Genomic DNA, 27110 nt, shown 5'->3' on the forward strand with positions numbered 1-27110 from the left:
AATGGTTCTTCGGCAGTTGAACCGTGAAGGGTTCTATCACATATTTTAATATATTAGGACAATGTTCACTATGATTGTTCTTTACGTAGAGCGCATGTGGTTCGATTCCTAGGCATACATCTAAGTGAAGAATACAGATGTCACTTCAGAATCTATTTATGCATGTATACACAGTAGTATATAAGTATACACAGTCAAATATACACACACGAAACCGTTTAAATTCTAAGACAGATAAAAACGGATTTTAGTAACAATTTCTACCCTATGACAGGCGGCAATTATAAGGGCGCCGTTTACTCGCCGGCGACAGTAATCCCGGCGTGTGTGTAAAACGGGAGCTATACGCCGGAATATCGGTCCCCGGTATTAAAAGTCGGTTTGTCTATGATTGCACCTTCGAGTTATTTTAGTTATTTAACCATCCTTAGTCATACGCGCCTCATTGCTTTCAATCCAAGTTATTGCTAACAATAACAATTTCATACCTTTTTGCATGGACATTTTTACTTTTGTAAAAAAAATGTAAGAAAATCGACATTTCTTATTAAAATTTGTAACACATATGTTATTACTGTTTAAACAAATGTTATTAAATACCAAATTATTTTAATATACATTTTTCATATAGTTTAAATATTTTTACATGTCAATACTTGACGATTTTCTTACAAATCCATTTGTATATCAGTTTTTTTTTTACATTCAAATCCAAATTCATTATACATTCTGTAAAGATGACACTTTTCCATATGAGACACTGAAATAACAAATTGACACCGTAGCATTGGCCGGGACTTAAAATAAGTAAAATATTTTATATTGTTAAAGATCAAAATCAGTTTTGGATAAAATGTGAAATAATAGAAACTTTTTAAGTCAGTGTGTTGTGGCCGTACAAAGTTTATTGAATACTTATGGTGTCGGTTTTAACCAACTGCGACTGTATTTTGATTATACTTTAATATATAGACCAATTACTTTAAAAAAACTTTCTATCTTGATGATGCTTCCCAATGTCATTATATCATTTCATGTTCTCTCTTAAAATATACTTTATTAAAAATAAAAACAACCAAAAATACACAATTTTATCAATATCGATTCAAATCGCATCCTCTTTCTTAATATACGATATGAGTTCACTTTAGAGTTTTAACATTAAAGTATGATAAAATATTCTTAGTAAATAATAAAATTACTGTTAGTATACAATTAGTTTTTACGTTCGTTACTTCAAATCGAAACAACTCTTAAATCTATCATAGTATAAACAAGGAGGTGATCTGGCAGTAGAATACTTACATAGAAAACAATTAATGGAAATACTTTAAATGTAAAACAACGCGAAATGGGGTTAAGTCAGCCCGCATAAACTTATCAATCGGGGGCACGCTTCAATCGGAGAGGATACATCATGAATCAGAGTCGATAAAATCACGTAATTGGAGGTCGGAAGCTAACTTCATCGATGTTACGACACTATACAAAGCTACCACTTTACGTATGAGATCGGGGCGTCGGGTGCGGTCGGGTGGTGTCGGGGGCGCTCGGCGGCGGCTAGGTGGCGTCGGCGTGCATCTGCTCGCTGCGCAGGAAGTCGATCTGCGTGTAGAGGCGCGGCGCGGGCGCGGCGGCGGCGCGGCGCGGCTCCAGGTCCAGCGCCGCGTAGTGCAGCGCGCCGCCCGCCGCGCCCGCCACGCCAACAACCGCCGCACCGCTCGCGCTCGCCTCCGCTGAGGGGAAACCGAATTTGAATGTTTTGAATTTGATTGTTGAAAAATATGTTGTTGGAATAAAGTTAACTTAGTTTGAGAAGGACTCGAAACGGTTTAATATAAAAAGCTTTTTCTATTTTGATGACGATTGAAACTTGAGTAAAAAACGTGCACAAAAATTGCCCAGCCCTTAGAATTTTGTTCCTAATAAATTAATTTGTACGTAACGCACCTCGATTATCGACGAGCTCCGTCGGTCTGACGATAGTTTTGGTGGCGGTCGGATTGCAGCATATCTCGTCGTCGGGGAGGGGCGGCTTCGCGACGGCGCCGGCGGGCCGCACCAGCGTCACGTACTGCGGCGAGCACGACACCTCCGCGCGCGGCTCCGGCGCGCTCGCCTCCGGGGTCCGGTCGGGGCTGCGGCGGAGCGCGTCGGGGCTGCGCCGCGCGTCGGGGCTCCGGCGGCCGTCCTCGGAGATCTCCCGGACGGTGGTGAGCGCGTGGTGCGGGGGATCCTCCTCGAAGTCGGCGGCGTCGAGGTCGGGCGGCGAGGCGGGCGAGTCGAGCGAGATGGGGAAGATGGTCTGCGAGCCGGAGGGCGTGCGCGGGTCGCGGCGGCGCAGGCGCGCGTCGTCGGGCGACGCGGCGGCGGCGGGCGGCGGCGCGCGCGGCGCGGCGATCGCGATGGGCCGCGTGGGCGCGCGCCCATACGACATCTCCACGTAGCCGTCGGGCGTGGAGGCGGCGGACGGCGCGGCGGGCAGGTCGCCGGGCCGCATGTCCACGTAGCCGGCGTTGCGCGGCGACATGTCCACGTACTCGTCCACGTTGGTGCGCGTGCGCGTCTCCGCGAAGCCCGACGCGGGCGGCGTGCGCGCCATCACCTACCGATCGAAATTGAGCTTGGCAAACTTATTGAACAATAATTATTATGTTTTATACTTGCGGCCAGAATCTGAAAATCTACTTATAAATAATACATTGTGACAACACAAAACACCAATATTAACAATATTAATATCGATATAACATCACAAAGTATACTCTAACGTTATCAATAGTTCTTTAAAAACAAAATTGTCAATGTTGCGTGTCGCGTACCATTCCGCATACCTTGGGCGAGGGCGAGTTGGCGGAGAAGTCGAGCTCCATGTGGTCGTCGGTGTGGTGCGGCGCGTGGTGCGCGGCGGGCGCGGGCGGCGCGGGGCGGCGGCGCGCGCCGGCGCTGTAGGCGCGCATGCGCGGCTCGGCGCGCGGGCCCGGCCGCGAGCCCACGCTGTACGCGCGCGTCGACCGCTCCTCCGCGATGTGCGACACCGCCGGCTCCAGCGGGTACTCGCTGCGGGACACGCCACACAACACGCATCTTAATGTGCACCTTTATATTATACCATAATACGGACCTAAATTATCGTAGATGGTTAAAATGCCATGAAAAAATAATTACCGAATGTCGACATTTATAATGAAAACGTTACAGCATAAACTGCGAGCAGCGTCGTTCGGTATATTCAAATCCAAAATAAATGCATGTACTACAACATATCCATTAAAAAAGCAACCGTAGATACAGAGTCGTAGGGAAAGTTTTCTAGGCAAATGTTAAAGAGTTTCTTACAGAATAAGAAAAATATTACAACTGACAATTTATAATTGCCCCAGAGTCCATACATAAATACCTATAATATTTGTCCGGCTCGAAAGACCAACAATTTTCACCAAACAATTCATCATCAACTTACCTAAACCTCGGATCGGTAGATGGCGTCCCGCTGTACACCGAACCACTGGACGAGACGAAGCCGCTAAGGAGATCGTGTCGCGGCGCCATGGGCAGGTACCCGTCGGGCACGTTCTCCGCGGGATCGATGGGGTCGTCCGCCCCAAACGACGACGTGCGGGAGTGAGCTACTGAACTTCCGCGTGTCGTCATACTGTTAAACACACTACAAATCATGTATATTTTATAAAATAGAATTAAATAATGTTATAAAAATAAGTTTTTCTTCGAGTAGTGCTTAGAAATAATAATTATACATGACTTATTGTAATGTTTGTTATAAACACGAAGTACCTACTCATTTTGATTGAAATGGCACCGTAAAGTATTACACAATAGTATTGTATCATCATCATCATATATTTTATTATGTCTTTATAAAATTGGAACCCACACAGTACACACTTACTTTCATAAGTACACAAAGTACACCTTCCAATTTTCTTTAGTCCTATTACAGATTATTTCATTTAATTAGAAAGAAATAGCTCCAGAGACCAAATCAATTATTATTACATACATAAAAAATAACTTACTTTATAAAGTCTTTAGACAAGATATCACAGCTGTCGGGCTCCTCTGGTATTCGTGGCGTGCCGTACCACTCCACAGAGTCTATGTCATCGCGCGATGAGTCCAAACCTGATCGTAATTATATCAATGAAAAAGAGTTGTGAGAAATGTAAAATATAAATATAAAAAAATAGCATAGAAAAATTTTTTAACAAAAAAATACAAACGACTTCTGTCACTACAAAGTAAAAAATAATTCAAATAAATGTTGGTTTAGTACATATATCTGAAGTCGGCGCTCAATATATTTCGTTGGATAACGATCTAAACAGCGTGTCTAATATGAGGTGAGCTGCCGCGCCCTGCTCGCTTAGTTTTATATTGTCTTATATGTTCCAACCTAACCTAACTAAATAATCAATGATGAACTGGCTTTGCAATTTCATTAGAACCTACACCAAATATCTTCAAACACAACTCATTTATTACCATCGGTTGAGGAGTTACATATTATGTCTCCGAGCCACATTATCAGACCCTTAAATAGTCAATGATGAACTGGCTTTGTAATTTCAATAGAACCTACACCAAATATCTTCAAACAAAACTCAATTATACCCATCGGTTGAGGAGTTACATATTTTGTCTCCAGAACCCACTCTGATCCTCATCATATTTAAATGGGACCAACTTGTAGCAATTGTAAAGGCATTAAAATAGGTTCATAAACGGCGAAGTTATGGCTAGTTTACATGGATGAAGAAGTTCCCCTTATTTTCTCCAGAAACCATCGATGTATCCTAACCATATTTAAATGGGACCAACTTCCAGCTCGTCTCAATACAATAAAAAAAGAATTATTAAAATCGGTCCACTAACGGCGGAGTAATTCGTGTACATACATAAAAAAAAAAAAAAAAAGATACCGGCCGAATTGATAACCACCTCCTTTTTGAAGTCGGTTAAAAATATGAGAATTGTTAAGGACAACCCGTTAAAGGTACCTTTATATGTTAAGACCTACATTCTAACCACAACCTACATTCTAAGAACACCAATTTTTACTTGAAAATCTTACGGAAATACTTTCAAAAGAATGACGAAACAAAACAAAATCCATTATTTTTTACCTTCAAGCAGGTCCGTGTGCCGTGGCGGGGGCCGCTCGCCCTCGAACGAGGAGAACGGGCGCGACGGCATGCTGTCGCAGCGGTTCCGCGGCGTGCCTACATCTGCGGACAAAGCGACAGTTGGTGCGTGTTCCGTGTACGTATCCTATGTGGTTACAGTACCTCGTACTATGTGTTTGTATAATCGTTCATTGTTCAAAATAATTACTTGAATTATTAAAAAGGGCAATCAACATGTAACATTTAGTATAAGTAGTAAAATTGTTTGGGTTTCATTAAGTTAAATAATAGGACATGAGAAATATCTCAACTCCTTACTTCTAAGTAAGTATATCTCATGAATGAAGTGTACATGAAAAGGTATATGGATATTAAAATATATGTATACGATTATATACAAATTATGACATACAGATTACTGTACTGAAATATAAAATTATAAACATAGGCGTATATTTACATAAAACTATATACAGATATATTCAAGGCAAATTAATAATAGTTAAGTATCAACTATCTGTTTCGAACGTTCTGCTTGAAACATACATAAGCGAACTACGTAGATTACAATTGTCATGCATATATCGGCATATGCGTTTTTCATAGCGGGGGATATTCATGCAAACTAAAAGTAAAGCCATAACATATTCCAAGTCAAAGCTTAGGAATTTATTAGTTAAATATATTTAGGTTTATATAGGAAAAAAATACATACAGCCGAAAATAGATCTTCCCTTTTCAAAATAAGTAAATAATATAAAAGCACTTTTGTAAAATTAAGGGCGCGTACACACTACGCTAATTCAACTTTTTTTAGAGAGCATTCACACTACGTGTATACGCCATAGGTTTCTAATAGTATGAATCTTGTAATACATAATGAGATAGTACCGAAAAAGAAATATTTTTCAACTTATGTAAATACAATGCCCTACAAAACTGTTCTTCAATTGTATTTGTCTCAAATTGATTTACTTGCTATACTCGTTTTAAAGATTACTCATCACGATTCATTTAAAAGGTAACGTATTAAATTCTACGAAAATATTTTTAGCAAACTTGTAACGGTCTTCATATTTAATTCAATTTATTTAAATATGTTTTATTTTGATTTATATCTTATTTTAACTATATTTATTTTGTAAACACACATTTGCACATTAAAGAACAAAATTCTTAATGAAAAAAATAAACAATAAGTAATTACATGCAATTAGATACCTCACAAGTACAAGATTTGTACTAAAAGTAAGTAGTTACCAACGGTAACTGCGGATATCACTTTATACGTTTTAGATGATATTGTCAAATTAATCGATATCAGCTTAATAAGTCAAATGCTGTCGGAATACACCATCGTATCGTGGGCATGTTACGTATTAAATAAAGGTGTTCAACGAAAAAGCATACCTACCCAGTACCCGCTTAAGAATACTCAACATCTGAAAAAGAAGCAGCCCCCAAAATAGACAGAGTTAAAAAAAAAAAAACAAAATGAGTCGTGCGACGGCAATGGGATGGCGGTTAGTGAAGCGAGCGGTGCGGGACATACTCTTGGTATGCGCGGGCGACAGCTTGGACAGGCGGGCGCCGGTGGAGGCGCGGCGGCCCGCCCACTGCGCCTTCTTGCCCGCGTCCGTGCCGTTGACGGCCTTGCACGAGCCGTGCAGCGCCTTGTCCACTATCGCGCGGTCCACCTCGTCGCCCGTCAGCGGCGCGGAGAACGTGCGCATGTGCGATATCTTCAGCGGCTCCTGGAACGACGGGCACCCCGCCGGGAGCGACTCCGTCCGGTGGTGCCTAAACGCCCGCACGGCGATTTCCCCCTTGTCTGACGTTAGTGTGTTATTCGGCGGGAGGGTTTCGGCTGCGGAAGAGACAATGAGAAGCGACACGTAAAACATATGGCACCAAGCCTCACCCGGTGCGGATGGTTGGTTAAGTGAATGGTGGACGATGGTACTTATAAAATTATATATATATTTTTTTATCTTACAGAAGAATATTGCTGTATAAATATTATTTTATTCTTTTCTCACAATACGATACTTTTATTATAAAAATTACTAACAGCAATGAAACGAAATATATCACTTCCATATTATTATTTGAAGTGAAAAGCACTTAAGAACACAGCAATTCGAATCGTAATAAAATTGTTTTTTTTTTTTTATTTACGTTACATATTCCTAAAAATCAATGAAGTACCATTGTCCTAAATTTGTTACAACGTTCCAACAAAAACGTGACAAGGATTTCATTCGTAATACTAAGAGGAAATTAATTTAAAATATTGTGTCATTTTTTATAGAATATTTTTAAGATAAATTAAAAACATACCAAAATTATGTATAGAGTAAACATGGTATCTACTATCATTGTATCTCGTACGTATGAAAAATTAGTATGGTTTGAAAAAAATAGTGGTCACGGTGAACGGCCTTTCTTTTTGCATTTAAAACAAAATATATAATTTATAACAATTTACAAACAACACCCACAAAATAACATATATTGATTGAAATTATTAAACTTATTACAATATCCTTGTCACAGTTTTGCACAGACTCCAATAAAGATGACAACGATCACACTAGACAGGACAGTTCGAAATGACCATCAAAAACCATCACCACGTCATGCACACGATAATCATTCGTACACAATATGTATGAAGGTTCAGACACAAACCCACGGCATAATATTATATCCGCATCCTGCAATATTCTGTCAATTAAATAGAATAGTGAACCATGTTTACATAACAGTTTATTTTAATATAACGTTACGAAATTCAATCCTCTTGTTAAATGTATGGTTTTGAAAATTACAGACGACTTGTAACTTGTGACTCTTACAGAAATCTACTTACAGAAAGAAGTAATTGAAAGTATATTGCGAATCACTTTGTTGCAAAAACTTGAGACCTACAAAGATTTCAACGTTAAATCGCAGGTTTGTGTAACTACCCTCATTTTACAATACATTACATTTGAAACTGTTTTTTAAACTGTTGAAATAGTGTACGGAGGTACGACGGCCCGTCGAACGTTTACGAACCGCCTAGAAGACTTCAGGCATGTCAAAGAATCAAAGAAACGCACACACACTAGGCACTTACAGTAAGTGCACTATCGCAAAAAAATATTGAGTCCTTTAACTGTGATCGGCCACGGGTAAGTTGTAAGATGCCACACCTGATGACTAAATAAATTAATCGCATTATGTTTATATACGTTTATGAACTTACACTACTTACAATTCTAAACCTTCACTGCTAATATAATCTCGATTCTAACGTTTATAATGTTATTAATAAATAGAACACCAGCAGAACTTTATAAATATACCTATATTTAATTATTATGCAGTTACAAATTCATACCAAGTATGCGAAGATATATAATTTAATTTTAGTAGATATATTGCTTTTAATAAGGATTTTTATTACAAATTTATACAGTACAGTAATTTTATGAGATAATGGGTTACAAAAATGTTAGAAAGCTTGATAAGGCTTGAACACTTTCGCGCATTTTTATGAAATGGAAATAGCAGACGAGCATGCTGTCCTCCTGACGTTCACTGCCGTGTAACATCTGATAACTCCGAATACGAGTAAAGTCCTACCTGACATCGGTCACAGATCCATTGCTAATCCTGAAGAATAAGTTTTGTCTCTTGTCAGTCTGGGTATTTTTTGTTATCGAAACGCTAGTGTAAAGGCCAAACCAAACAGAACGCTTTCTTACCACCACGTTAAGAGTAAATATATTTGAAAAGCGTCTTCATTAGTGAGGTATCGAATAATTCCACATTATATTAAGACACAATATTTTTATAAATACCTTCGTATGATATTTAATATTATTCAAAGAATTATATTAGCAACCCAAAAATAAGTAAATTTCGCGCAAAGTGAAGGGTTATAATATGAAAGAAAGGCTTGTGAAATGTAAATGATTAATATTTATTTATAAATATAATAACTGAGGTAAATATTTATTTGTTACAATAGCTATATGTTTATTTCATTATATTTACATAAATTACATTATGTTCACGCTCCAAATTTGTAAGTATTTCGGCTAAGGCTGTTTCTGAGCTGATGTAGTATCGCCAACGGAAGAAGATATATCGGTAACAGCTAATTCGGATTCATTTTCTGTCCCAACATAAAGCATTTCACACGAAAGGGAGTCATCAGCACTTCTTAAACAATAAATGGGTGAATTGTTCCTTAGTTGGGAGTTTTCCTGCATTTCCTCTAATTCTATTGTTGCAAACAACTTTGCCAGTTCCATTTTGACCTTAATTTGATTCTGTTTGGAAAAACTTTTAAATGTTTGTGCATAACTTTGAAATAAGTGATCTACGGCATCATACTCTTGCTTTGTTCTAGTTTCGTGAACATTTATAACTTTGTCCATTTCATTGTCAGTTCTCTTAATTTGTTTAAAACATGTAGTAACTACGGAGCTTGAAGTCGGAATTTCTGGTGGAGGTGTCTCTGTCGACGGGTTCTTTAACCACATATATGAATCTAGCGAAGACATATCTGGTGCAGATACTCGAACATTTGAACTCCTTTCTTGGTCTGTTAGAGGAATGTCGAAAAACCGTACATGGGCAGCAGAAGGCCATTTTGTAAATTTTATATCACCTTGCCCCGTGATACCTGTTATCACTTGTTCGTGTCTCGTGTAATTGTCTCTTGAATCGTCCCAACTTTTCCTAGGTATGTGACCTGCGAAAAAAAATTAAGTTAAGTTTTAAATACATATTACTTTTTATTACAGGTTATTCAATACAGATGATTCACATAAGACCATAGTCTTCTCCTTCCGAATATGTTGTTCAACAATTTGTAGTATAGTTAATGAAATCTGTAAAGAAATCTGGAACATGTTACAACCAGAATATATGCCATCACCTAACAATGAGAAACAATCAGATATAGTCTATCGCATAAATTGGAATTATCCTAATTATGTCCCAATAAAAATATAATATTATATAGAATAAAGTGAAATGTAACGTATACACTATAATTGTAACGTATACACTATAATTAATGTTATAAAAGTTGCATGGCCTGTACATAACTACATGAGAAGAAATCAAGAAACAGTGGTTTTAGAATATCAAAAGTAATAAAAAACAATCCTATACAAACCGTAACCCCCATAGCTCAACAAATGGAAGAGCAATAATACCAGCCTTCAAAATTCGAGAAATGGTAGTCTTATATTAATCAATAATAAACCAGTTGATACATAACTTACCACTTTTATTCATTTCCAATCCATTTTTCTGGCTATTTAACTTTTATAGTTTTCTTTTTTTGTTTTTCATGTGTAATGTGTAAAGATGGGTGTCTACGGCCACATTCTATCAGTTTTTATTATCTTTCTCACAATTACACGCGACAGTTCACTGCGTACAGCTAACACTCTGTTTGACAGTATATTGCCGGTAGATTTTGCGTTCTGTTTAGCCAGGCCTTAAGAAAATATTACATGAATGATTTACGTTTCCAACCAAATCGTAACATCTTAACCTTAACATGCGTGTATATTTAACATCAAAATCCACAATGCGCTGGACTCAGACGATAAGAAGCGCCACCATCGATCGAAAGCACCGTGTTAGTACCACAACATCCAGTTCCATTGTACGACAATGTTTCAAACGGTTACGACTAGACGCATAGATGAAGTAACTAAATAAACTCATAGTTTTCAGAATTGTGTCATTCATGTCGATCATGTACATAAACCTTCATAATAATATTATGTACTAATATTTATTCGTATAAATATTTTAGTATCAGGAGTGCATTTGATTACTTCATCTGCGTCTAGAATAATGGATGATGTTGCGATGAACTGAACGACGTCGGTAAACCCAGCGCTGGTTTGAAACCGCTTGTCACGTTGTACGTTGTTTTAAGATTTACTCTTATTTTGGGACATATACGGACCTTTTATGATATAGTTCTTGAATTTGAAAATCACATAATAACATAAAAATGTGCTCGATTTACCCATCCCTTCGAACCGGGCAATTGTTGAGTTGTTTTTAGAATTAATTGAATCATATAGGGTACTTATAATGATAATAATTAATTTAAAAATAATTTACGTACTTTAAAATATGTTTATTACTTTTTTCATTAAAATTATAAGTAACGAGACTATTGGTTATTTAAAACCATGAAATGAATGTCAATTTAATCGCTCAATACCAAAATTATTATTTTTTTGTATTGAGTTGGTTGTCCGCGCGTAGTAACAAAGACTAAAATCTCGTCGCATTCAAACGATAACTACTTTAAAAAAACTACGCCGAAACATAGCACAGTTCCAGTACAGCTAACATTGCTCTCTCAATAAACAACGTACAAGGCGACGTCACAACGGGCACACAGGCGCACAGTACCGTCTGCGGGCGCGGCGTCCTCGAGCGAGTACGCGGCCGACGCGCACACGCACTGCCGAATGCACGAGCCCACGCACAGGCTCTTGTCTGCAATAAACACGGCACATGTAGCCACCCTGCCTATACATCGCTCGTATTTAAATACATTCAACCCTTTCTACAACTGTCGGTGATTTCATTCCTGTTGGTACACTTAATACAGTCCTGGTCAGTAAATGTAGAATCATACAATCATTGATTTATGTTTTGTAGATTAGCACATTTTTGTTTCAAAAATCTACAATTTTTCAATTTCAAACTTCTCTAAAGTTTGAATCTTATAAATATATAATACAGAGTTGTAACACGAGCCTATTTAATACAAATAGGGATTGTGACATCGATAACAAATAATAAGTACCTATTGCAACGACTCTAATTAAATATTTCTCATTTTCAATTACATCAGCTGACTTTTGAAGTCCTTGATGCAGCTTTACTCATGCTCACTATGAATGCATTTTGGACCAACATAAGTATGTTTTCCCCAAATTTTCGCGATTTTACGATTCCTTTCCCTGTTTAAAATTACTTAACAAATAGTTTTTTCAAAAGCAATACATCCATGTATATTAAGAGCGCAAAGGGCTATCGCTTTTTATATTTTTCAGCATAATATCTGCATTGATGTTATTTTTTAATGTAGGATTCACTCTAATTCTAGTTCTTTTTCATTCTAGACATAAAAACAATATATAATAATAGGATTGAAAGCAGCGATTATCACACGACTAAATTCTACTAAAAACCAACTCTAACTAAACAACAGCTGGCAAATACATTAGTTTGTATTATAAGGCTATAAAACTAAGTGTTAAAATTAATACATTTGGAAATCTTCATTTTAATACAGATGAATACACTAAATTACACAGAAACTTTGTTATTAGTTTAATTTAGTATTGTATTGATTTAAATATTGTTATATACAATAACTAAATGCTTTAAGGACATCCCGATTAAGATTACCGAATTAAAAATTTATCAAATAAGGCCTTAGACTTTTTTACTTGCTCAACGAACCATAACGTTTGTCAGATACGTCCATAGTTTTTTACAAACTGTAATGAAACAAGGACACATCTAATCAATTTATTTTGGCCAACTCGAAATATTTATGAAATTATTGATTGCAAATCAATCGATAACAATTTAGTACTACGCTTTATGCATATGACATGTGTAGGAGTTGCTTTTTCTACCTACGACATATGACTCTTGTTCTTAAGTACATTTAATTTTAACAGTTACATTTTAATAAGTATACACATATGTGTAGAATGTCTACGTTTGTCAACTACAAACATATTTGATATGCGACAGTTTTATTTGGTGTTATTACTTGTTATAAACATTTATATCCCGTTCTTGGAATTCCATTAAAAAAAGGTAACAGAGCGTACATTCATTTGCACATTAATTACACCCTGTTTATTATTATAGATTTCCAATATATTTTTGATCTAAAGTTCTAAAATGTACACACATAGCTTATGATTTCTACCACACTAATGAATATGCTTCTAGTCTACGTAACGATATGAAGCTCAACACACTGCAACTAATTGATGTGATTAAGTATCCTCAAATGTAAATATGCCCTTATTTTTTATTTCGTGAAGTAATAGATCATTACTTTATGTTTAAGTACATACAATATAATATTGAAATGGATTGAAGTGAAGTGCTGACTATAGGGTGCAGTTACAATGAAAATATGAAGTGCAGATGCAAGGTGCAGTGCATCCAGTATGACGTGACCACTAATACTTTGCACTAATTGTATCAATGGAGCTACATTACAAAATGCTTGTAAGACTTAAGTTTAACATAGACATTTTGATTCACCGAAAATTCAATTAGAATATATTATAAAATATTTTTCATAGCAACGGAATTGAGTCGACTTATTTAATCAAATATTTACAAATGTATTCTTAAATTGGTAATTAAATTTAAATATATTACATATATAGCATACTACCTACCTCCTACTCAAGTACTATAATATTACGTTTTATAATTTAACAGTACCAAGAACAATTAACACCTTTATATAATAATATTATTGTAACCAATAATTTCACATCACATTATAATACTTAAATATTTACATATAGCATGGCACAAAGGGCCTATTATAACACTATTTTTTTACTTTAACTATCTGATATTCTGTGTCAAAAAAAAATGTTATTTTACACGATGAACCCTATTTCAATACTATTTACATTTAACCAATAAACCACATGTTATAATGTAATAATTCGTTCATAAGCCTCAGAACAGTTTGATTTGCGGGGAGCATTAAACTAATATGCAGCCCATCCGATCGAATGGAGTCACTCCCACTCATAAATATCCCCGCCCACGGGTGGCGATGTACTCTGCAGTGGAACTAACTTATAATTCTCAAGTTTTATCCTCAGTAGCAATTTCTGCGCACTCAGCTTCATGAGTCAAAGACGTGTACGCCTTTATGTACAATTTATGCGCCATCCCGTGTATTAACCCTACATCACCCTCGCATTTCCCTCAATATAGGTAAACTGTATAGTGCGCGCCAAACTATTAGTCCGCTCTACATTTGTTGCGCGCAGATTTAGTTAACATATAATCCGTAACGTAAGGGCACACTAACGCAGCTATGTCCCCGTGGGCGAGAGCGGGCAGCGGAGGGTGCCAGGGGGATCCCGCGCTGTCTTCATCGCGCTAATATATACAATTTTCTATTGAAACACAACTCGTTTCTTTATTCGGAGCGGACTAGCAGTCTGGCGCGGGTTCTACCAAATCCTATAAATGAATGTATCCTCTCTAATTAAATGTACCTCGCACGCACGATAATCAGAGTGCCCTCCCCATCAGGATATAGTTATAAATTCCTTTCCTTCCCATATTCTCACATAAAACACAAGTACTCACCCCCGTAGAGGCCGGCGAGCCGCGGGCTGTTGAAGCTCTGCCGGCGCTCGGGCAGCGGGTGCGAGCCGTCCAGCGCGAGCGGGCCCGACACCACGATGTGGTCCTTCTCGTTCTCTGTCTCCTTCGCGCAGTTGCGCATCGCGCTGGAAAACGAATGGAGCGATGTTAGTTGTTAACATTGCTAAGTTGAGATGCGAATATGGTATTCACTTCAAGGGTGGCAGACCACTCTGTGGTTCAGGTTCGGATGCACGACCGCAACACCTGTTTCTGTCAAAAAGTAAGTGTTGATGTTTTTTGGTTTGAAGAGTGTAATACTCACGAAGAGTTCAAGCTTAGGACTCAGGTGTAGCAACGCATCTAGAAGCGACACTAATCGTGTCTGAAGTTTATTATATTATTTCCATGGGCTGCAGTTGTCATGTAAAAACAGGTGGACTATATGTGTACGTCTGCTACTCTCGGGATTGATATATTTTTTTATTTCAAATAACTTGATAGAGTCAGAAAATGTGTAGAACTACTAAAATAAATGTTCAAGAGATTTTTTTTCTAATAACTAGTCTCACAACCGCCTAATACAACTAATAAAACATCTAAACAATTTCTATGAGGCGCATTGCAACTAAACGCCACCTGTGCTCGTCAAATTGAACTTTATAATGTATACGGCAACACCCTCACTGGAGTATCGTGGAGTGCATGCTCTGTGCGATGTTGGAGTCGTCGGAGTGCATCCACAGCTCACCAGACCCGGTCGCCGTTTGCCGCCCGACCTCCATGTAGAAGAAACATTCGGAATCGCCGCATCTAAAAACAATATTGTGTATGAGTAAACATATTTCAAGAAGCGGACATAGTCTGTGACTTGATTAAATCAGTGATTCTCAAAGTAAGCTATAACACCATCTTGTGGGCGCTGGAAGCCTACAGAAGGGCGGTATAGAGGCTAGAAAAAATGATGTTTTAGAGCTTTAATAGGAGAATTATAGTACTGATTTGCTTTATTCTATTTTTAATTCGATTATTTCGATCATTATTTAATCGATTTTGATTGATATGTCTAAAATGGCTTATTTTCAACATAAGCAATGAAATTTTTGGGCATACTTTTTCACAACGCTAGTGTGTCACACTGTGAGGAGTCAAATATAAATCGCATAAGACAGTAAAAAACTGCAGTCCATACCAGATTAATTTAGATATCCTTATACATAATACCTTAATATCAAACGGAATTAAAATGACCATCTGTCGGTCATAGATTGAAACCATTCCCGCAGATATCGCCGCCGTTGAGTTAGATAACATATTTATCATCCATACGAATAAAAACCCGAGTTAAAAACAACTGAGTCACAAATGTACCGGTACACGATGATTCAGTTAGCTAATAATAAATTACCATTAAGTACTGTACCACGAAACGGTAGTGACTTGATATTTTTTGTCTTAAACATCTTAGATGAAGGAGGAAAACGCATGAATGCGCATATAGATGCATATAATGATTATTTGTGACTGCGCGACCAAAACAAGATAGGTTAAGAAATTTAAATTAAAAGTAAGCACCTCGTTAATTATAGTACATTAAATGAAATGTCAGTGTTATTCTGAACAACATTTCTAAACGTATGCTCGTAATAACGAATAACGAAGATATATCAAAAATCAAAATATCTAATCTTAGGTAGTAACAAGAAAATTAAAAAAATTGTTTCGAATGACCCAAAGGTGCTTGTGAGTGGTAAGTCTGTTGAAAGAGTCTCAGAGGCGCGGAATTTGGGAATATTAATGGACGAGTCCTTACGTTTCGAAAACCATGTCATAAATGTAGCTCGAAATTGTTTTTATAGGCTTAAAGTACTTTACCGCATAAGAGATTTTATAGGTACTGATTTAAGAACTAAGCTATGTGAATCATTAGTACTTTCGAAATTAAACTATGCCGATACCGTGATAGGCCCGCGACTTCTAACGCGCTCTGAGAAGCTGATACAGCGCGTACAAAATGCTTGCATGAGGTATTGTTTTAATATACCACCGCGATCGCACGTCACACCCTATATACACAATGCTAATATATTAAAAATGAAGAACAGGAGACAGCTTCATTTTGCTTCCCTACTATTCGGCATAATAAAACATAAGTCGCCGCCATATCTATATAACAAATTACAATGGTCTAAATATATCAACACTACACACCAAACCCGCGCTGTTAGTTTTAGGTTATGCTATCCAACACACTGCAATGCTGCGTTCCGTGGTAGTTTTAATTACTGTGCAACGAAGTGTTGGAACAATCTTCCTCCACCAATTCGTAATACAAAATCGTTAAATAATTTTAAAATTAAATACAAACTGCATCTTTTAAAGTTTCAAAAATGTCAGCAATAATGAATCTTTCACGTACACAGACATTCTCTCATACACATGCACTTACGCACCCACACATGAACATACACACGCAAATACACGCAACACACGCACACACACTACCCACTCATACTCACCCACGCCAATTTCATGCTTACACTTATTTCTTGCACTGTTTACTCGCTTCAAATATAATATATATGTATATATATACAGATACTACAGATTATTACCAGTATTATTAGTAGCTATAACACAAATTTTATCTATATTCATATAAATATCTATGTTATTTAATTATTATAACCAGTACGTATAGCACACACCACTTGTCCGAGCTGCGCGAAAAATAATACGGGGTTTCACCGAAAACCAGCAGCCGCGGTATCCCGCGACACAGGCTGAGTGTAACCCTTTTTCGGTATCCATCCTCATACTTAATAATTTTGCTCACTTGTTATGTCATATATATTATGTTATATCTGTCTGTTTGTTTTATGTAATATGTATTAAGTACTAAGTAACCTTAATTGTAACAGGATGTTTACCGAAATAAATGTTTTCTTTCTTTCATATATAAATCACTAAGCTACTCGCTGTTAGGATTGTTCCAGGCTTCGAGGGGCATGTAGACGAATTACACTCGACCAGATTATTCTCCCAACACTCATGTATATCACTAACCCTTCATTAATATTTAGTAAATAATAGTAAAGTGTTATTTTCAATTTCTAATTGCAAGGCAGACATTCAAAGGCAATTCTGACTGGACATCAGGTGACCTGCACTGCACTCCCATTTTCTTTTTATTTATCTCTTTTCCTATTAGTCGACTGCTAAACAGATGCCCCTCCGAAGGCACCCACCTTCGTATATTCTTCAGAGAGTATTCCACCCTCTCCGGTATGCCGAGGTCGCTGATGATGTTGTTGTGGCTCTTGATCTTGACCAGAGTGACGGTCTTGTCGGTGAGGCACAGGTTGTACAGGCCCTGGATGTTCTTCGACGCCCCCAGACCCTTCTTCTGTACGTTAACCTGCCACACGTGCTCTGTAACAGTAAGAAGGATTTAAACAGAGAGCAAATGAACTTGACAAAATTATTGAGGTTTAAGAGGAATCTATTCTATCTTTGTTTCAATATCTAAAATATTTTAGAAAATACACGATTTACAGAAAAGATTGAACACGAGTGCTGAACTGATTCTAAATATCGATCTTGCATGTATTCATCCACTTTCCTGTCTTGATTTATTTCCATTAAAGCAAGTCATATTATATTATAAGGAATACTGATGATGAAATTGCAAAAATTTAATTACATAGTGTTTAAACTACGCCTTGTGAGTGTCAATGTTCGACAAGATTGCTGCTTTCAATAAAGTTTAAGTGTCTACTGTACAATAATTACATTTTACACTTAATCACAATAAAAAAAGATGCTAAGAGATATAACCGTCGAAGCCGGGAATGAATTGGTATCTATCGTATCTGAGTGCAAATATCCACAGGCGCCGGCGACAGTTCCATCCATCAGATAGCCCATTGCCTTATCGCTAGGTTTAGTTAAAAAATCTATTCCAAATACGAAAGATATCATAATCTGCGAAAATATGTTTACGTCTTAAACGACTTATAGAAATCATAGACGGTTTACGATTTGATAAAAAGAAAGCTCAATAACAAAGATAAGGGGAACTACGCCCTTCGATTACCAAACACGCCGACGGCATCGCGTATCAACAAATTATACGCCGTGGGGCTTCCCCAGGACTTCTTGGAAAACACTAATCGACGTTTGCAAACATTCAGGATATACAAGAGATTATATATGAGGACCAAACGATTCTGACCCTATACGTGTACGCATTAGGCCGCAAAATGACATCTTGCGGTTACAGTGTTAAAATACAAAGTACCTATGTAATATTTAATTGTATTTCCTTTACCGTTTTCCTGAGCAACCAGTATCTCAAGTTTCATTTGAGTTAGTGGAATACCGATATTAAAAATATAAATTAATATTACATTCAATTCATGGTATTTCCATGGGTTAATTAATGAATGCCACACATATCTACTTAATACAATAGAAGTGTCCGCTTATAAAATTAACTGTGTTTCTGAGCTGAACTGTACATATTTATACAATCCACATAACGAATATTTATAAAAATTGTACTGTAACTGGCTAGTATTTGATAGGACTTTTACAGGAAGTGAAATGATGCAGTGTAGTTTTCAGAAGGTCAAATGCCAAAGGGATTTCATACCATGTAATTTAGCTAAATTCCATTAATCGTCTTGCAAGTAACTAAATCATCATGATATGAGCGTCTGCCCGGATTTACGCTTCTTATTTTAGCACATTTTTTATCTCCCTGGTTCTTTATTGAACCAAAAAACGTATAAAGCTTGTTTATTACTTAATGCATCGCTTGACCGTTATGCAACAATTTAATGGTCACTGCTTAAAAGTCTCCTATGATATTATGCCCCCGATTATTAAATTATAACACAGACTATCTTCGTTCCCTTAAAAACCTTAATACAAAAAAATAACTACCATCACCTGTCAACGTTAATAAACAACGAATACATAAACAAAAAGATGCAACACATTTTATTACAGCGCGGCGATAGTTATCGGCAGCGAAACAACATCGCTGACCTATAGACCGAGGATTTCAATAACCACACATTAGGTACACAATGTCATGTTGCAATAGCCGAACGACAATGTTGCAGTAGGAAGCGTAAACAATAAATGTACTGACATCTATTATAACAAATTGATCAATTAAATACAAATGTCAGTGTGCGCTATACAATTAATAACAAACATGTGATTATAATTGAAGTGTCGGAGCTCTTTGTATTTTTAATAGGAATGGTATGGAATCTAGAATCTAGGAAGAGCAATTTATTTCTTACCCTATCTTACCCCTGTTTGTGAAGAAACCGTGGGAAAAAACTATTTTGTTGTCATAAAAATAATAACTACGCTTACGTGTCGGGAGCACAAGTAGTTGTCAAAGATTCGTGATTTGGGTGTATTTTTCTCATTACATAACTCCATTATTTCTGACCGTACTGACTGAAAACTTGGCATATGAATTTACATTATATAATTATGGAACTCCCGCCGAGGCGGCCAGCGAGGTAAGGCTCTCAAGTTGAAAGCGCCAAGTTATCACTTCCTAAAAACCAACATATAATAGTCGTAACACTATGAACCGTCACTTCTGATTTAAGAAGCTGTCTTATAATTCACATAACACTTCTCACTTCACATCCAGGTTGATGAAATCGTGGGCCATAAGTTCTAACGCTAAGCGGACTAAGAGGGCCGAAAGGGGCGGTCTGCCCAAGGGTCCCCGATCTTTGGGGGCAAACACAGTTGCTAAAAAAGTTCGTCAGAATCAAACAATCTGTGAAATGTATTAAGTCAGCGAAAAAAGGTCACCACAATCATACGTATTTTTCGGCGAACAAGACTGTGACGAAGTGCGTCACAGTCATTTTGTAAAATCAAATTATCTTTTTACACTGGGGGGCTCCATTCAATTTTCAGCCCCGGGCCTCCGACGACCTTAGTCCGTCACTGGCCATAAGCTAAGTAGTACCCATGCGGGAAACATAAACCGGAAAATTTACAGTAATAAGCTAATTCCCAAGTTGCATTTTTAAAGGAAGGAGATACCATATTTTTTTATTTGTAATGCATATATAGACATTATTTCACAGGTACAGCCTAAATCAAAAAAATAGATAAAGCCTATCCTTTACATCAAAATCAAAGCACTTCTCTGTATAAAAATAAAACCAATGTATTCATAAATCGTTAATAACATTGAAATAGACACGGGTATTTATCATAAAAAACGACCAAATGAAAGACTTACAAAACATGTCTAACGAGTCGTAGTGGCGACAGTCACGCTCCAAATCTTTCATTCATAAGAGACTACCTTCTCCTACTACATGGAGAATGAGTAGCAAACAGTAGCATGCTGATACATTTAGCGCCGATAATTGTTTTGTTCAATTTATAGGATTTCGTGCCTGTCACCACTACACATTTCCAGAACGGTAAACTGCTGATTTGCAAAAGTTATCATCCTCGGATCGTCGTCATCAACCCATTACTGTGCCACTACTAGGCAAAGGTCTCCTCTATGAGCAAGAGCCCTCCAGTCCACCTGACTTATTCGACTTACAGTCGTCCACAAGCGATTTAACTTTACCACAAGCCACAATGTCTTGTCTCGTTTACAGGAAATTCTTGTTCTTAATCAATTTAAGATAATAATATGCAGTTGAAATCCATATGCGCGTCCGCCTCCTTGGATGCGCTTCTATTTCTCCTAGTGGAGCTCTGTATTACAGAGTATAGTCTATCTGATAGACTCTATCATACTTTAATGCAAATTTTAAACCTAGCAAGCGCGATATCCTGACAAAATATAACGCTTGTTATGCCATCATCAGTACAGACTTCTTGTCATTAATTTTGGAACCCTCAAGAAAATTTTCCACTGGCCACTTGGTCCTAGTTCCTGTATTGGCTATAGAAATAGCATTAATTTATAGAATCTGGAAGTTTTCCGAGACAGCAGAAGACAGACTACTATAGACTTCTTTATCGAGGGATAATATTATTATTAACGGATGAGCGTGTCTACAATAGTGAAAATTGAAGCAAAATTACAAAATCATTCTGAGTAATTCTGACTTAAACACCATAGTTCCAAACTAAAAACAAACAGCTCATATTTTCACAACGTTATTAAACTGTAAGTATGATTGACAGCCCTGAAACATTTTTTATTAAACCCCATTATTTACTGTGGAAGTAAGTATTACCGGTGAATAGGAGTTATTCAAACGAACGCTTTATTTAAGCGACGGACGATGTTGTTTTATATGTTTAAGTAATTCGATATTCTGAATAAAATTCTAATAAAAAATAATGCTTTCTGTTATGGTTTGCATGTGTAATGTCGTTCTTTGTATTGGTGAATGTAGCAAAGAGAAGTAACAAACACCCAGATGGAATTAAAATCTAAATTCATTGTCACATGATCTAACGAACGGTCGAAACGATCTACGTAGCGGTAGACAACATAGCTCCCGCTACGCTATATACCAAGTTCTACGCTCATAGTATACTAAGATATTGCAAACACGTTTACCAAAAACTAAAATCTAAATTCATTATTTCATATATTCTATCCGACCGAAGATCAAACCCTGAACCTACTGCGTGTCCGCTGCGCCACGCGGATATTCATTATCATTTTATATTTCAAATGATCTTTATTATACCGTATTTATTTCGTAATTGACGCGCAAAAGTTTAACGTCAGGTGCGTTGAATTGCGTATAAATAAATGTGTTGCATACATACGTAGATTGATACTGGCGACCTCCAAGGTCCACTGTCAAAAGCCAACGCAATAAATCCGTAAGGATGTTCAATCATAAATATAATATTATAAAATAAGATATTCTATGAAGGATACAATGTCCATATGAAAGCATTTCGTCACAAGGAAATCATCTTTAGGAATAAATAAGATGAGTTGTAAACTAGCCGCGCGAATCGCGCTGGGTTGAACAGCCCCTTATTATGATTGATTATGGAACTTTATTTACTCGATATCAAATAGCGATCTGGGGTCAACGGCATTATCGCCTTGAAATCTCTATAGCAGGGGTATTCAACCTTTTTTTCCTTGAGGGCTACTTCATAGGAGCCGCAAGTAACGGCGCCTTGTCGTGCGTTTTTTCTATTATAGATGTATAAAACGACTTAATTGGAAACAATAGTTATCGACAGACATCACTAACGCGGTAAATTCCATACGCGTTACTCCTTGCCACTAAATAAGAATGTCTCTTATATACCATGCTACTAACTTCACCTGGCCGTGGCAATTAAACAACGCAAAGGTTCTATATAACCTTCATATAACTATTGCGTTCATGAAAATAATATTGCGCAATCCTTCGAAAATATTCAGAATTGAATGCCTATTATTTGTTCAACGTTTAAGCCTTCCAATACTAAGAACTTTGGTGCAATGCAGTAGGTTATTATAGCCATGCAAAGGTTTTTAAACATAAAAATTGTTCATATTACACAAGTATGTGGTTTTAGTTATTTTATATTGCTTAACCATTTTTATAACAAAAATTCCATGGATTGTTTTTTTTCTTGTCAAAAATATAGGATAGTAATATTTACATTTCCATCTATGATAGTCAGTTCCATCTTCACTACAATTCCTAGCTGGTAATTATATGCTTGTTTTATAAACTCAGAAGTGAGTTTTGACACATGTACCTTAATAACATGATAAGCCAAACATAATTACTTAAAGTATTACAAACTTACTCGGACAGTCAAGCTAGCTTTTTTCTTTTTTCTTTTTATTTGAATTTAAGAAAATAAGAATTACATTGTAATTACATTTATTTTGTTTTATTTTGGTATTTTTATTGATTTGTGTACATGGTGAAGGCAAGTATTTTTTAATACTTTTTAGAGATCTCTCATGCATTTTTAAATCTGATGCAATAATGTCATTCTGCATGTCAGACTCACACAATAAGTGTAAACAAGATGTTGCAACTGTAGGAAAATTATTAATTAATTGTGTCAATACACAATTATACATGTACATAAGCTTTGTAACAAACAGAAAGGAGGATAAAATTTGGTTTCTCTATATGAAGGAATGAGATTAAATTCTAAAGCACATGTTAGTTTTTTTTAACATATTGGACATTATTAAATAATAATTTCCTTAAATGGTGAAGGAAAATGACTGTGTGCATTTCTTAGTAATTTTTATGCAATCTAAAATACCAATCTGTTGTCGATCAGCTTAGCATGACATGAGTAGAACTTATGATCCTCTGCCTTGGGTCATTCACTCATTTCTGAATATCATGATATCCCTCTAATCATTTTTTAACAATTTTCTGCCATTTATGATGGCTGATGGTGTAGTGTAAAGGATAATTGATGTTGGTGTCAAATATCTTATATTAAATTTAAGTTAAATCACATTTAAAATCTTCCCCACGCTAAAAGAGACCCATTCTCAGCAATGGTATAATAATTGGTTACTAATGGTAAATGATGATCACATCATGGCCTTCTGCTTAAAAAATATACATTACATTACCCCCACATACCATTTAAACCCCCACATACCATTTAAACCTAATCTCAACTAGTATTTCAGATAAAAATTTAAAATATTCATAACAAAGATTCATTAAATACCCCAGTTTATTTTTGTGAAATATCAAGGACACAAATCATGGCACTGAATTTGGTCTTTGGACAAAAATTTCCTCAAAATAATGTTACTAGTCAATTACCATCTTTATACCACCATGAATTCTGGGCCTCCTTGCATTAAGAAACCCTCTATGCAGCATAGTTTCTATAAATTATGCTGTAGTGCAATGTTTGTTTTCGTGTTATTCATTGCTTATATGTAAATACTTGCACATTGCTGACAAATACACAATTTGTAGTAGTAATTTATGTTAATTCCTTTAACAATTACGTCCAGTAAAAAATCTATATTTTAAACTGTACAATTATAAAGTAATAAACATGTTATATTAAAACCATATTTTTTCTGTAATGGAGATTTGTTTCTGTTAATATCATATTGCTTATTTACTTGACTTGATTAAAAAAATTATCTAATGAATATGTACCTGATTGATGACATTTTAAGCAATTTCAATTAATTGGGTAGTAACCCACAGATAAGTTTACTAACAGAAACTATACAATAACACCTACACTAAGCAAAACATATGTATACTTACAACTCTTACGTGATTATCAAAGTTTTATCAGATATACAAATAAGAATCAAATAAGAGTGGACTTACGTATTGGATGCAGCAATTCCTGGCTGGCATCGTCAGAGCGGTGCTGCTTAAGGATGGCTGCCAGCCACGCGTGCAGGTCCTGCTCGTTGTCCGCTACAATGCACAGCTGCTCCTCGCGAGTGAACAGCGCGATCACGTGCTTCTGCTTCAGGTCCAAGCGCCGCGTGATGTTGTAGCAACTCTTCAGAGGCAACACCCGCCGCGGCGCAGCACCCGCCCGGAACTTCTTCTCCGACTCGTAGTACTCGAGCCGCGCAGACGCATCCCCGGAGTCCGCTCGCAGCACGAAGTACTTCTTCCTCATCGTCTTTAGCTTCCGCAGGTGGCCCTGCCGCACTATCGCGCCGCTTCCCGCCATCGCTGCCATCTCAGCCCCTCACCATCCCAACCCTCCCTTGCCGTCCCGCCACCGACCGACGCGTAACCTTCGACTTGTTTACGAACCGTGATGAAAGTCGACCGTCAGCTCCTCGCTGCCGCCGTCTCGACTAAAAATACGTACTATCTCTTTTTAATAGCGCGTAAATAGTAAATCGCCTGACGATAAATCGAACGCCGTGACAGATCCGCGCTCGCCGTACTCCGACGAGCGCCATATGACTTATTTTCTTCGCCGCGCCACTACGATCCGATGGCGAGATAACTCCGAGACCTGTGCGATGTTGACGTGAAAATATCAAAATACATCAACAACAAACAATTTTCAATCCATAATTCGGTACGCTCGCCGTTACACTCGGTCATTCACAGATACTCGAGTTTAGAAAGAGATAAAATCATTCATAGTAAACGTAATCCGCACGCCCTTCCGTAGAACGCAGGGCATGGAAGTCACGCCGTGGTCATGCCTCCTTGCGATCAAAACAATCAATTTTACACGTTATTCAACACTGTCACGAAACACTCCGGTTTTGGAAACCGCAAGAATCGGATTACACGATAACGTTTGTATGTTATGCACTTGATTTATAAAAACTCGTGTATTTGCGCGTCGTTTTTTATTGGTTCCTTGCTATTGCGTGTCATTTATTCGAACGGCGATTACGAGAAAATAGTACTCCAGCGTTTGGATACGCGTACAACAATAGCGTACAACTGTTCTTTATCTGTCAAGTTGTTGTGACTGTATTATAATTTTTACGTGTATGATGTATGCGACCTTTAAAACTAATGACCTGCCATCTGGTGGACTAAATTGACATATAAATAAAAGTAAAATATCTCTAAAATTATCTTAATTTGTTCAATCTTTAATTAATTATTTTAAAAATGAAATTTTATATGAAACTTCTTATTATTTTTTGACTGTAGTTATAGTACTGCCACACTAAAACAAAAGCCGAGTATATTGTTTGTTAGTGTTGTAAAATTCAAACTTCGTTCAAGATAGATTGTGAATATAAATTATATAGGTCTCAATTTACTTCGTAAAATAAATAAACATATAATTATTAGTATCGTATTTGTACTTTACTACTGCTACTAATTCTACTTAATTTGTACTTACTGACTTCAAAAAATCTATTGTTTACTAATCATTATAATTTTATTATCATCACAAGAGAAACTTATTCAATTCTTTTTATTACTCTTACTAAAAAAGCTAACAACGTCTTCTGCCCTTTTTGTAAGTTTTGACGTCATAGAATGCAAAAATAGGTAAACATCAAGCTCGTGGTGATTACAAAATTATTAAACTAGCTTCTGTTAATCACGATAAAAATTAATTATATTTATGAAAGTTGGAAGTAGATCTATTAATGATTAGCTCCCTTTATCCATGAAAATTATCTGTTTTTGCTTCATGAGACGTTTAGTGCGTTACGTTAATTTAATAAAATTATAATCGTAAAATGTAGTACTTACATAATTTGTCTTATAATGAATATTTTTTAAAATTATTATGAGACATTTATATGTGGAACATTGATAAATAAAATCTTTAAGATTCTCTTCTGAGGAGTAGTTTTGACAACCTAGCAACATTATAATGGCGTGCCACACGTACAGAAAAGTTTGTCCGACTATAAGATTATATGGTTTATAAAATAGATATAAACCATAATCATAACAACGTTTTAGTAGTTCAAGAAAAATATTTTTTTACGTATGATGTTCCAAAATTACATCTTTTGTCAAATTATGAATGGAGTATATACAAGATCTATGTAAAAAAAAGTTTGTATGCATCTTTTATTTTATACCTTTACTGGCAACACAGTTTATTTAAAATGTTTTTATAGTATGCATGTGAGAAAAG

At 36.6% G+C, this 27110-nt stretch overlaps 1 protein-coding gene across 5 annotated transcripts; it reads right to left on the reverse strand.

Moving 5' to 3' along the window:
• Positions 1-543: 543 nt before the first annotated feature.
• On the reverse strand, positions 544-25946 carry chico (insulin receptor substrate 1 chico). Of its 5 annotated transcripts, none has more exons than XM_073088901.1 (11): positions 24851-25946; positions 17795-17978; positions 15234-15359; positions 14550-14692; positions 6697-7011; positions 5145-5246; positions 4038-4143; positions 3464-3655; positions 2835-3060; positions 1951-2605; positions 544-1736 (listed from the first exon to the last, which is right to left on the reverse strand). In XM_073088901.1, the coding sequence occupies exons 1-11, from the start codon at positions 25215-25217 to the stop codon at positions 1561-1563; spliced, it is 2592 nt and encodes an 863-aa protein (XP_072945002.1). In that variant the 5' UTR covers positions 25218-25946; the 3' UTR covers positions 544-1560. The 5 variants fall into 5 exon arrangements, with proteins under 5 accessions (XP_072945002.1, XP_072945001.1, XP_072945003.1 ...); XM_073088900.1 differs by having other exon boundaries at positions 3464-3667; XM_073088902.1 differs by lacking the exon at positions 6697-7011 and adding an exon at positions 11586-11672 and having other exon boundaries at positions 3464-3667.
• Between the last annotated feature and the right edge of the window lie 1164 nt (positions 25947-27110).

The sequence above is a fragment of the Epargyreus clarus genome, unplaced genomic scaffold (genome assembly GCF_041222505.1).
Source record: "Epargyreus clarus isolate Ecla_fem2 unplaced genomic scaffold, WU_Ecla_fem_2.2 ptg000027l, whole genome shotgun sequence".
NCBI lineage: Eukaryota > Metazoa > Arthropoda > Insecta > Lepidoptera > Hesperiidae > Epargyreus > Epargyreus clarus.

Coding starts and splice junctions, on each gene's coding strand:
- chico (XM_073088900.1), bottom strand. CDS start 25,217: ATGGCAGCGATGGCGGGAAGCGGCGCGATAGTGCGGCAGGGCCACCTG. Junction 15,360..17,794: donor TCTCTGAAGAATATACGAAG/GTGGGTGCCTTC, acceptor TATTGTTTTTAG/ATGCGGCGATTCCGAATGTT. Junction 5,247..6,696: donor GTCGCCCGCGCATACCAAGA/GTATGTCCCGCA, acceptor CTTTGTCCGCAG/ATGTAGGCACGCCGCGGAAC.